At 37.9% G+C, this 14,288-nt stretch overlaps 1 protein-coding gene across 2 annotated transcripts in view; it reads left to right on the forward strand.

The window, feature by feature from the left end:
• The window catches only part of sertad2b (SERTA domain containing 2b), a 56,440-nt gene extending 42,391 nt beyond the window's left edge, over positions 1–14,049 (forward strand). For both annotated transcript variants that reach the window (XM_061910963.1, XM_061910965.1), the window contains exon 2: positions 5,352–14,049. In XM_061910963.1, the coding sequence (XP_061766947.1) occupies positions 5,356–6,540 (1,185 nt within the window). In that variant the 5' untranslated portion in view covers positions 5,352–5,355 and the 3' untranslated portion in view covers positions 6,541–14,049. The remainder of the gene's footprint in view (positions 1–5,351) is intronic.
• The last annotated feature ends 239 nt before the right edge of the window (positions 14,050–14,288 follow it).

A 14,288-nucleotide genomic window follows, 5' to 3' on the forward strand; every position in this document is an offset into this window, starting at 1 on the left:
ACATTGTACAAATTGCAGCAACATTTGAAAAATAGTGCAAAACAATACCAATTAATTATAACACAATTGTTTTCACTGAAAATGTATTTATAACATTGTTAAGCCTTTTTAAATAAAATATATGCAGCAGTGCAGATTATGCACATTGTATGATGATGTCATATTGACCACGCTCCTCGCTACGCCACCATCGCCACAGTTATGTTGGTAATCTGGGTAAACCCTAACTTCACCATATTCTCTATGATTTTGATAAAAACCATTTTAAAATTGGTTTAAAAAGGCTGCTGAATATGCAGTAACATATTGCATTATTTACAGTTGTATTATTTTCTTCAAACTATTATTAATCTATGTTCTAATGTACTGTTAATAGTTGGTTACTTTCTGTTATAACATGGTTCTATCTACACTTTTGTTAAAATATAATAAGTGTTGCGTTTGGGTGAAGGTTGGGTTCCCCAGGATGCGAAGTGAAAGGCAGAAGGTCGCAGAAGCGACTTGCAGGTATGATGCGTCTTTAATTATCAATAAAAACAACAAATAAAATACAACCAGGGAATCGCTGGGAAGCTCACAAGAACGCTAACTGAGTAACGTAACTGAGCATTGCAAACATAACTTTGAGCATGGGCTCAACATAACTTGGCGCCATAGGCGAAAAATAAATTTGCAAAGGCAGGTTGGGTGACACGGATATATAAAGCTCTCTGATTAGCGATCAGTAGCACCTGAGCATCCTGATCACTAATCAGAGGCAAGAATAAATCATAAGCGCTCCTAACAACCACACAGTAAACAAATGAAGGAGCGCCAAAATGCATATAGACAATAAAGATAAGAATAGTACAAAACTCAAAACGAAAGTCATGACCCAGGTGACAAATCATGACAATAAGTACTTCTTCTTCTGTTCTTTGTATACCTTACATTAGTTTTGGGCAATACTACACTTTTGGTTATTGTTCCAATTGCTGGGTTGCATATGGCGTCACATCCGTTTTTGTTCTTTGCGGCTTAATTCACAAAATGGTCAAGCAGCTTGAGCGTAGCATTTAACAAGTGAGAGTGAATGGAGAGTTCGAACAGAAAAAACTAATTGCTGTTCTGTTATTGGGTGTTCCAATAGTTCAAATAGAGAGATGGCAAAGAGCTTTCATGCATTCCCGAAAGAAGTGGTTCATAAAGGTAAGTCAGGGAAAAATTCCAAAGTGCATCGAAGGAAACATACTCCAATTATCTTTGTGGACTACAATCGGACCATGCTTGTGTCTGCAGCTACCACTTGGTAAAATGTCCGATTTGATTTGTTTGAGAAACTTTCTGTGGTGCAATCCCGTTTATTCCCTAATATATTAGTAGTGTTTGAGAGCAGAACTAAAGAAAGGACAAGAGATCACATTAGTTTGTGTTCCTATGTGGTAATTGCTATGCCTAAATATTACTACAAAGACTTGGTTGTGCAAATAAACTAACTTCATGTTAAGTCCTTGTAATAAATATTGTGATTGTTGGTATAGTCCACCGCATTTTTGTTGTCGATTTTCATAGCAGAAATGTAAAGCTTTGTTGTTGTTGTGCAGGAAAGCCAAGTGCTTTATTCAACACGGTCATGGATGACCACATTATAGCATCTTTGGTGATATTTGTTAGCATCAAGAAAATATCCTTAATAGTAGTAATAATAAACGCGATGAATACATTTCTCATAGGCTTATTAACCACATACACTGAATCTTGATATCGCTGTAAAACATTGCTGAACAACAGGGACATCTCTAGCTAAATTATGACACAAAATATACTTCACAGCACTAATATTTGTAGCAGGAAATCAATGGCAAACAAAGGTATCCTTTTTCGCATTAGTGTCTCATTCACAGCAGTACGGCACTTGTTGTCAATCAAATACGTTACTTACCGATGCACAAAAAAGTCCAACATTGTCTTTCATGGACTCATGCTTAATTTTGTGGACCCCTCACATGGAAAGACATGATGTGCCTGCAATCCTTTCTTCTTGTAAGTGTCAAGGCAAGCAGTAACGTCAACTTAAGTAATGATGAATGGTTTACATTTTTTGAAAATATGTGTATACATCCACTCCTTCCCATATTAAATATTTGTACATGATATTAAATATTTGTACATGATATTAAATATTTGTACATGATATTACATACATGAATATATATATATATATATATATATATATATATATATATATATATATATATATATATATATATTCATATATTAGGGGTGTAACGGTACACAAAAATTTCGGTTCGGTACGTACCTCGGTTTAGAGGTCACGGTTCGGTTCAATTTTGTTACAGTAAGAAAACAAAACATACATTTTTGGGTTATTTATTTACCAAATTTGTAAACAATGGCTTTATCCTTTTAACATTGGGAACACTATAATAATTCTACCCACGTTAATCCACATTAAACTGCCTCAAGTTGTTGCTTTGAATAAATAAAATGACAAAACCTTACTTCTACATATAAAAAGTGCAACATTAAACAGTTTCAAGTCAACTCATCATGCTTAATTTATTACAGCATTTTGGAAGCCTGTAGTTGACTTTTATTATACATACGCACACACGCACGTACGCACACACACACACACACTCACACAGCTAAATGAGCTAACGTAACGCTAAAAGCTAATTAGCCTTCACCTCAACCCAGAACTATAGCGAGCTGAGCTGCAGTTTAAGTTTCTAGAAGGTCAACAGGCTCATAGTGATGTTTGTAATAGTTGTGTCTGGGAAGTGTTTTTTATAATTTGGGGAGTGTACGATGTCCGCTGCTCGCCTGCTAAACACACATCTGCTCATCTCAACGCCGGAGCACTGACTCCATGCTTTCTGAATACGCACTGCTGATTGGCTGTTACATTGCTCTGAATACGCACTGCTGATTGGCTGTTACATCGCTCTGAATACGCACTGCTGATTGGCTTTGTATGTAACCAATCAGATGGTTGTGTGGGCGGGACAATGCTGGGTGCTCACTGCTCAGACAGAGGCAGAAAGCAGAGCAGCTTGTTTAAACTTTACATTACAAACTCGTTCGATACACCCTCGTACCGAATCGAAATGGTTCAATACAAATACACGTACCGTTACACCCCTTATATATATATATATATATATATATATATATATATATACATATATATATATATATGTATATATATATATATATATATATACATATACATATATATATATATATATATATATATATATATATATATATATATGTGTGTGTGTGTATATGTCTTGATTGGATTATCCAGAGAATAGTGCTCGATACCGTGGTAGAGGGCAATATGTAGGTGTGGGAAAAAAATTAATAAAGGAATTAATAAAAGGCTATCGATGCTGTCATCCAGCAAAGCTGAATTCGACCAAGCAACCCCCCCGTACCAGAAAGCACTTGATGAAAGCGGATACAACTTCACCCTCACCTATGAACCCACTCCAGGAAACCAACCAAAAAAGAGCAGAAAACGAAACAACATCATCTGGTACAATCCGCCATTCAGCAAAGACGTCTCAACCAACATCGGCCGCAAGTTCCTCACTCTGATCGACAAACACTTCCCCAAAGGCAACACCCTAAGAAAAATATTCAACAAGAACAACATTAAATTGAGCTACAGCTGTATGAATAACATGCAACAAATCATTTCAAACCACAACAAAGCAATTGCAAAAGGACTGCCTACCCCCAGACTAAACGACTCTGAAACCAATAATGAATGTAACTGTCGCAAGAAACCTGATTGCCCTCTCAACGGAAGGTGCTTACAGACATCAGTTGTTTACCAAGCAAAGGTAATACGCAAGGACATTAACACATCCGACACGTACGTAGGATTAACCGAAGGAGCGTTCAAAACAAGATGGAATATTCACAACGCCTCCTTTAGAAACCAGACTTTGCAGAATTCTACAGAACTCAGCAAACACATTTGGAACCTCAAAGACAATAATGTTGAATATTCAATAACATGGCAAATTCTTGCATCCAGCTCACCTTACAACAGTGGTAATAAAAGATGCAACCTATGCTTAAAAGAGAAACTGTTTATTATATATCATCCAGATTTATCATCCCTCAACAAGCGCAGTGAAATCATTTCAACATGCCGCCACAAACGGAAACACCTCCTAGGTAACACATGATCCAATCACCACACCCTACGCCTGCTTGTACCCACCCACTCTGTGCTCTATATAAACCATTGTATGTGAATGCTTCCATTAAAATCTCCTGATGATTGAGGGAACCCCTCATGAAACAGATCTGTAGAGATGAAGTAGTCTTGTGATTTTTTTCCCACACCTACATATATATGTATATATATATATATATATATATATATATATATATATATATATATATATATATATATATATGTGTATATATGTATGTATACATATATATGTATGTGTATATATATATATATGTGTGTGTGTATATATATATATATTTATATATATATATATATATATATATGTATTTATTTGCCTACAAACCTTTCAAAATACGCCCAAATCTGCACTGATGCAGAGTAATTAAACAGCCGCCTAATGGGAGTCACCCACGAGTGCCTCTCGGTGACGTGTATGCAACAGTTAGAGGGTCAGTGTTGGCTATACCAATACTGATACCTATCAGACAAAAACACAGAACGGCAGTCTAACAATATCAGTTAAAAATTGTAATTATTTCCGATATTTTGCCCTTTAATGCCCTCCTGTGTTCAGGGACTTACATCCTAATAAATAACAATCCAATTACTCTAGTATGGACTCGATATGTTACTACTTAGCATCAAAGCATCATTACCATCAATGTTTGTTTTAATTTGCTCACCCCTGTTTACACTCAATAACTTTATTTAGCTTAGCGGTTAGCATGGCTTATTGCAACTTCCCACAATGTGTTCTGTAGCATGTTGTGCTATTCCCAGTCCTCCAGTGAAAATAGTACTTGCAAGAAATTAACTTTATTTGCCGTCATGGAGTTGAACTGTACTAACTTTGAAGTGCCTTCACACTGTGGAGGGATATTAGCCGCTAGCAAGAATGCTACATTGTGTTGAGGACACTGTCTTTCTCTTTCCGCTGTCAAATTTGGGGGACACGGCTAGATATGTGTCTTTAACATGCATTATTACGATATATAGTTGGTATTAAAACCTCTATCGTCGACCAAATTCACATAATTGATGTCGTATATCGTCTATATTGTGCAGCCTCACTTATTACTGATTAATAATTACATTCCATAATAATTCAATGAATTGTTTTCTCTCTGTTTTCCAGACTTATGTTCAGTAAAGGTGCCAAGCGAAAACTGGACGAGGATGAAGAGGTGCTGGAAGGCACGACGCTGGAGGCACCGGCGGCAGGAGCAGGATTTGGCCTGTGTCACGAGGGCCTGTCCAAGGTGTCGTACACGCTTCAGCGGCAGACCATCTTCAACATCTCCCTAATGAAGCTGTACAGCCAGCGGCCACTGCGCGAGCCCAGCCTGGTGCGCCGTGTCCTCATCAATAACATGCTGCGGCGCATCCAGGATGAACTAAAACAGGAGGGCTCCTCGCGCCCGTTGCTTCTCCCGCCGTCACCGCCGCCCGACGACCCTATGGACGAGGGCTTCCGCGAGGCCCCGCCCTCGTTTGGAGTTTTGTCAGCTGCAGCGACTGCGCAGTTATCTCCGCCTCTTTTGATGCCGATGATCCTTCCTCCACCTTCACCCCACCCGTCAGTGCCTCCCACCTGTGAAGGTTCCCAGGCCTGCCCGCCCCCTCTTGATGCCTGCCTCACTCCAGCTTCACTACTAGAGGAGGATGGTCCTGATTCATCCTTCTGCTCTTCATCTCCGCCCACTCCTCCTCTGTCGCCTCCCCCGTCACAAAGTCAGGTGTCTTTGCCTGCCTCGTCCAATGACTCTTTGTCCCCCATTGTCAGCGACATGGACTCACTTACACATACAGCCATAAGTAGGCCAGCAGCCGCCAGCTCAATGACAGAAACTACCTCCCTCGCTCCTCCCGCCCACGCAGCAGCCTTGTCCCTTGCACCCACGAGCCCCGTTAAAGACTGCAGAACCACAGGCGCCGAACTTGAAACTGGGGGCCGCAGTGCCGTCATTCGACCAATAGACACTCTGCTCACAGCGCCGCCTGTTAGCCCGGTAGACATTTCCCCCCTTCATTCCTCCCCTTCCACGCCCTCTGGGTTCCTATCGGACTTGGCGCTGGACGACGTCCTTTTCGCCGACATAGACACGTCCATGTACGATTTTGACCCCTGCGTTACAGCAGGGGCGGTCGGCGTGACAGCTGGCACCGGCCTAACCAAACTGTCTTCGGTGGTGATGACGGACGACCTCCTCAAGTCGCTGGCGTCGCCATACAGTGGCCCCGCCCCCCAGGTTTCAGCCAATCAGCCTTTCAAAATTGATCTGACGGAGTTGGATCACATCATGGAAGTGTTGGTGGGTTCGTGACCTATTCAAAACTGTTCCAGAGACTGAAATCAATCACTTAGATGGATTTGGGATTTTGTTTGCGGTTCCTAAGTTTGTGTTTTTTGAAGTTTGCTATTGAAAATGTTAGTTGTCATGGTAACTATGACAACTATGAATTACTACTACAACACAACACTGAGCATGTGGACTGACTCCCTTTTCCAAACAGAAATGAAGTGAGTGGCAAACAAACAGAAGAGTTTTCATTTCTATACGTGTGAGGACCTTTTATTTGTTTTCCTAAAATGAACCTTATCCAATTCCTAAGGTTTAACTGTGACTTAAGCCATAACGTGTTACAGGTGAGTCCTCAAGCGTGTAGAAATACTTTACACTAAATGTGTCTTTAAGCAGATGAGTGCCTTTCACAAATATTACCACTTATTCGATTCCTGCTTTTATTTTTTCTCTTTTTCCTAATATTTTCTTTTTATAATTTATTCAGTTGTATTCCGTCTGTTTTATGTGAGGGAATTCCTCATGATCAAATAATTATTTAACTGTCTGTTTTATGTACTACAATGCGTCAAAGGCTTGTTTTACTCGTATTACCTTGATGAAGATGATGATTCTTTGCCATCCAACTTGCTAGTTTGGATGTTCCTCACGGGCGCTCCTATCAGGCTGGCTTGTTGTGTTTACATTGGAAACGCTTGCAACAACGTGTCCCAGTCTGGTGGAAAAGAGCTCAAAAGTCCAACCAAAAGAGCGAGAGTTGTTCCTTCACGCACATGAACTGTAAACAAATCCGCCCTTGCAGTCGGCAGACAGTCACGGAGGCGCTAAGGGCCTCCTTAAAAGTGTGCGAAGACAAACAAACATGTGTATTTTAAGACTTATGTGTCTTGTGTTTGGCAACTTGAGTGACAAAAAAATGACAGCACATTTAGTATTAACTCTGTTTGCACAAACCGTGCTCAGAGCAAAAGCTCAAACTCACTCAATCTCAGGGGTTTTGCTGACTTTGCTATGTTGTGCAGCACAGGGATGAGGTTCCAAACAAGCTCCTTGGATGTTGACTACATTTACTTTAAAGATTACTGGACGTCTGTCTAAATCTGTCTAGTAATGAGTTTCATTTGAGGTTAGAAACAATACTTCCTAACTTTGCCAGAACTCAACTTTGCCAATTTAAGTGTCTACTATTAAGCCATAACTTGCACAGGCTGTATCCAAAAGAACAGTATTTTCTCAAATAACCTATGAAAGCCCTGCCAGGTCACCACAGACTATGTCATTCTTGAATTGACTTGTTTTTGACAACCTTGCTTCCCAAAATTTGTTGAAGGGTAACTGTACTTTTTGGGGGGAATTTTGCCCATCATTCACAATACCTATGTGTGACGAGTACACGGATGTCCTTTTTTGTGCATACTAAACTTCTAGCAAAAGGCGGCTAAACACAACAAATTGGTATTGACCTATATTGCTTATAAAGCGATCTAGAAAGACAACAACACTTCATTCGACTGTCGTAGCAACATTGTTATTAAAGGCCTACTGAAATTAGATTTTCTTATTTAAACGGGGATAGCAGGTCCATTCTATGTGTCATACTTGATCATTTCGCTTTATTGCCATATTTTTGCTGAAAGGATTTAGTAGAGAACATCCACGATAAAGTTCGCAACTTTCGGTGCTAACAGAAAAGCCCTGCCTCTACCGGAAGTCGCAGACGATGACGTCACATGTTTGATGGCTCCTCACATATTCACATTGTTTTTAATGGGAGCCTCCAACAAAAAGTGCTATTCGGACCGAGAAAACGATAATTTCCCCATTAATTTGAGCGAGGATGAAAGATTCATGTTGGAGGATATTGATAGTGACGGACTAGAAAGAAAAAATCATAATTTAAAAAAACATTCCGATGTTTTTAGACACATTTATTAGGTTAATTCTGGGAAATCCCTTATCCTTCTATTGTGTTGCTAGTGTTTTAGTGAGTTAAATAGTACCTGATAGTCGGAAGGGTGTCTCCACGGGTGTCTTGACGCGCAGTGTCTCAGGGGAGTCGACGGCAGCTATGGACGGCACAAGCTCAGCTTTTCTCCGGTAAAAACTGACTTTTTAACCACAATTTTCTCACCGAAACCTGCTGGTTGACATTTGGTAGGGTCCATGTTGGCTTGACCGCGCTCTGATCCATAGGAAAGTTTCACCTCCAGGAATTTTAAACAAGGAATCACCGTGTGTTTGTGTGGCTAAAGGCTAAAGCTTCCCAACTCCATCTTTTTACTGTGACTTCTCCAATATTAATTGAACAAATTGCAAAAGATTCAGCAACACAGATGTCCAAAATACTGTATAATTATACCGTTAAAGCAGACGACTTTTAGCTGTGTGTGTGCGCAGCGCTCATACTTCCTAAAAACCCGTGACGTCTTGCGTACACGTCATCATTACACGACGTTTCCAGGACGAAACTCCCGGGAAATGTAAAATTGTAATTTAGTAAACTAAAAAGGCCGTATTGGCATGTGTTGCAATGCTAATATTTCATCATTGATATATAAACTATCAGACTGCGTGGTGGGTAGTAGTGGGTTTCAGTAGGCCTTTAATATGTAATAGTATATTTTATATCAATAATACATATATGAACACTAAGGAACTATTCTACTAACTCATTGTTTTGCTCACACTTCCCGCTACTAGCTAGCATGAGCCGCTAATAACGTTGGTTGCGACACGCAGTATAAAATAAAGAAGGAGCTTGAGCTGTATTGCCTTTGAAAATCCACACGCTACCACTTTGACACTAAATGGGTCTCAGCAAATGGAACACACGCATCATCGCTAGGAAGCATTCAAGGAGTGACGATTATTCTGAATGGACCTTCTCAAGAAAAATAGAACCATCCCTAGTGAGAGCGGACATAGTGCGTGACTTTTGTGTTCTTTTTTAAACCTTTAGCACACAGCGATGACAGAAATTATTGCGCCCAGGAAAGAAGTTTTAAAATGACCAAAGTACTGTCAATATGTCATGAAAATGCCTGTTACAACATGACATACAGTATGTACTTACAGCATGTTTACAAAAGAGCATTGGAGGTTTCTCCATTGTTAGCTGTCTCTGATGAGCACTTTTTCTAATATTTAGAAGTCACAGAAAACATAAAAACATGTTTTCTTGTCTCACGTAAGGGTTGTAAATGATTGGCAACATTCCCTAAAAGTGCAGTTCACCTTTAACATCTCTCACATGAACTCAAGTGTGCGGTAAAGTTGATCTTGCGCTATGTGGGGAGATTATTTTGTGATTACATTCTGGTGTATCTATGGATTTGATTGTCCATCCAAACTACTGTAGGTTTCTCTGCATGTTCTTTATATAGGACTTGTATTCGGTTCATCATTATATAGCAGTAAAAACAAAATGTATACAATTATTATTACAAAAAAGTTGGGAAAATAATAGTTTCATCCCTTGATAAGTGATATGACCAGTTCATTAATTCTGCCTTTTAATATCAAATTTAGATAACACTTTAGTATGGGGAACATATTCACCATTAATTAGTTGCTTATTAAAGTAACAAAGACTTAATTTAGAGTTATTTGGACACTAGGGGAACATATAAGGTTTAGGGTTACTAATAAGCGATACTTCAGAGGTTATTGAAGGAAAGCTCTTAGTTAATGGCTTACTGGTTGTATAATAAGGCCATGCAGAATAAGGCATTTATCAAGTACTTAATAATGACTAATTAAGAGCCAATATGTTACTAATTTGCATGTTAATAAGAAACTAATTAATGGTGAATAAGTGTTCCCCATACTAAAGTGTTACCCAAATGTAATATCCACAACAAAATCCAGAAAACAAACATTAAATGAAGCTAATAAATATAAATTATTTTTTTCTTTTTTTACTTTTCCTGGTCAGGGGTCACCACAGCCGTTCCTCACAGAACTCTAGTCGGGAATAGAAACCAAGTTCTCCACCACAAAAAACAAAGCATTATGATTGGATTGGGTCTTTGAAAATTAATATTCTGTGGAAAAAAAAGACTAAAACAATGAACGGCTCTTGACTTTGATAGGGAGTCTAATTAATAATATTTTCCTCACACCTTAAATCCCCCTGCAAGTAAAAAAACACAGTAGTTGTGAGTTGTGTTCAGGACCCTCGTGACTTGTAAAAAAAGAAAATTACGTAGTAACAAATCAGTCAACACTTTCCCAACACAAGAGTTCATATCATAGTCACAAACACCTACCACAACACGTCATTCGCCCTCTGGTCTGCTCACTGAAGGAAGTATTGTAGTGTAGATGTTGCCAACTACAAGCAGTGAAAGATACATAACAGCATTTGCTAGATTATTGCTATAAAAACACAATTAAGCAGCCTTTATTGTAGACTTCAATAAAACAGTATGGCAAAAAACCAAGGGAGCTGCAGACACACACACTTGTGTCGAAGTGGCTGCTGGGACTCAGTGGTAGTTCACAGGTCTGAATGTGCTCCCTGACTCATCTCGGCCTAAGGAAAAACTGGTTCCAGCGGAGGAGCGCGACTTTCCCAGCCTGCATTGCACCTGCTGCAGTGTGTAAACCAGCCACACCGCGGCACCAAGTCATTATCTCTGAGGAGGTTTTTCCTCTCGTCAATGAAGTTATTTATTCATTTGCTTTCTTTTCCTGCTCAGTGTAAACATATTTATTTTTGATGTGAAACATTTGGATTGTAAATATGTGTACAGAATGTACTGCGCTCCAGATGGAAATGTATCTGAGTGGGGATTTTTTTTATCCAAGGACCTGATGTGTTGCCTCTTATTATAGATTTTCTACGTCTTTTGCACTCTTTTGTTCACCTTTTGTTTTCCCAACTGTTCATGCAGCAATACGCAAAAACCAACTTGTCAGATATCAATCCAAAGCCTGTCATCAACGCCTCAATGCCAAAACGTATGAACATGTGTGTGTGTGTGTGTGTGTGTGTACATATATATATATATATATATATATATATATATATATATATATATATATATATATATATGAATGACAACTTTGATGGATCACTTTTTTCTTATTGGATGGTTTTAGGTGCTGTCCAAGCATGCGGTGCAGCTCTACTCCTTGGGGTAGACTGACCGCAGTCAAGGCTGAGTTCCTCCAAAGGTTGTTTTGCACAAACCTTATAGAGTTGTGCCTTGTTCTATGCAACAGAACACAAAAGTCTCTTTCTCTCTCTCTCGCACTCTCCCTTTCTCTCGTTTGCCGTCTGTAACAGAGAGCATGTATGTGTCTTCATATATACATATACATACATATATATGTATACATTCTGTATGTATGTATATGTATATATTTAATCACACATATATGAATGTATATATATATATGTATATATTTTTGTATGTATGTATAAGTATGTGTATATATATACATATATATACAAATGATGAAATCAATTGACTGCTGACTATAAATTTGAAAGTCTTACTTTTGTAGTATATATATATATATATATATATATATATATATACATATATATATATATATACACACACACACACACAATAAATGGGAAAAAATACAAAATGGCCGATTCTTGAATGTACACGCACCAGCCTCCATCCTAGTCAATCTTTTACGTTTCAACTTTTTTTGTTTTGTTTGTTTGTTTTTTTGGCAGTTTTCCTCTTCAAGTGTAGGTTTTTATGTGCTTCTAATGACCCCCCGGGCCAAACTTAGTACACCCCTGAAGTATTTTCCCCCTCGTTCCCATTTTTTTTGTATTTCCTTCACTGAATATTGAACAGAAATGATTGATGCAACACTAAAATAAATCGTGAATCAAAAGGAGCAGAATGAAGTACCAACTAAAAATATTTGTCCTCTATTAGCGATTTACAACAAAAGACTGTTGAGGCCATGTTCCTACTTCATAACAAACACAAAAAACAAACAAACATCATTTTACTCAGTCATATATTTTCATCATCATGATTTTTACCTTTTTTGAATAGAATTACATTTGTATTGTTTTTGTTGCACACCTTCAAATACATCTTTCCATACTCACTGTTCTGAAACTAAATTTTTTTTTTTTTTTTTAATCTCAATTTAGGTTCAATTTAATTTCTCATGTTCAAATCAAATCTGTTTTGAATGTTGTTTGGTATAATTTTGTATGTGCTTTATACATAATTCTTAGAATATTGTACTCGTATCAGTTCATTAAATGTCAATAAGTTGTTAAAATATTAGGTTTGTGGGGTCCCTGTCTCCATTTCCACTAATGACTCTTGACTAATGAGCTGTATTCTGCAAAATGAAGATTGGATTTAAAAAATAAAGCATACATATTAATTATAGAATACATACAATTCAGTAAAACCTTTTTTATCGTTGATATGGTTCTGGGACTAATTGTTATGAATCAATTTCTGCAAAGTAGGAACGATTAATTATAGACAGAATTTTTTTCTAATATCTAAAGATTTTTTAAAAATGTTTATGACCTTCTAAATATATATATATATATATATATATATATATATATATTTGCATTATGAGAGATATTATGATACAACACCCACAATATAATTTTAGGGCCACCCCTGGCTAAATTGAGCCCTAAGCAGAATTTTTCTTTGCAGTACAATTATCTACCCCAATTAATGGATAGAATTAGAAGAAAAACAGTTTATCATCACATGTGCAGTATTTATCACATACTGTATAGTATGGGCATGGTTAAACTATGAAAAAATGGCCAACCCTCCATTTTGTGTAAAAAGGTGCATGTTTAATTTCAAATAATGTCAAATGAAATGTTACCACAACGATATTCCTAATCCCTTCCTGTTGTGTTACTGTGAAAAATATAATGACAAATTTCCCTCCACATTTTCAGTGTTGCTAATCATTCGTGGGTTTGAATCCTGGTCGAAGATGTTTGGGGAAATTTGGGGATTTTTTCTGGTTTGCACTAGAAAATTACATGATTGAATAATGTATTACAATTGAATTTTTTTTAGTATAAAACATTAAATTTAATTAAATTTGGAATGAAAATGTCTAAAAAATATTTGATATGAATAAAAAAGTATATTATTTGTACTGGGGTTCGTCAGGGGGCTCAAAATAAAATTCTGCATAGGGCCACAATTTAGCCTTTGGTCCTTTGGCCAAAACGCGCTAAAAGCAGGTCCTTACTGGCTCAATGCCGCCCCCTACCGTGTTAACAATACAAAACCAGAGGGTTAGACTAATTAAGCCAGGGATATTGAATGACAATGTTGTGGGGGCTACATTTACAGAGAGCTAAGAACCGGGGGTTCAGAATTTTCTCTTCACTATTTGTTTTATTTTGTATAAACCTGAGAACCAGCGTCCTCAACAGTAAATATTACATTTTGCCAGTGTTACAGAATTGTGCTGTTGTTTTTAAGAGTCTGCTGCAAAAGGACTTAAAATTGGACCTTGAGGAACACCACTTGTACAAATAAAAAGTTGAACAAATGACTACTGACTGCATCTGAAACAAGCAAGTTACAGCAACACCTTAGTTACAGAAATCAAACCAAATACCAAAGAAGAGAAGACTTAAAAGGGTGCCTTGAGGAATCTCAGTTATGTAAATCACAAGATTGGATCCCAGTGTTCCATGTTTGCTAGCAGGGCTAAAATGTCAGTGGAAGGACCGGCCAATCTGTTTACAGTGGTCCAAATTCCTCTATACCAGTGTTTTTCAATCACTGTGC

Source organism: Nerophis ophidion, linkage group LG09, assembly GCF_033978795.1.
Source record: "Nerophis ophidion isolate RoL-2023_Sa linkage group LG09, RoL_Noph_v1.0, whole genome shotgun sequence".
In the NCBI taxonomy this organism is placed as follows: Eukaryota; Metazoa; Chordata; class Actinopteri; order Syngnathiformes; family Syngnathidae; genus Nerophis; species Nerophis ophidion.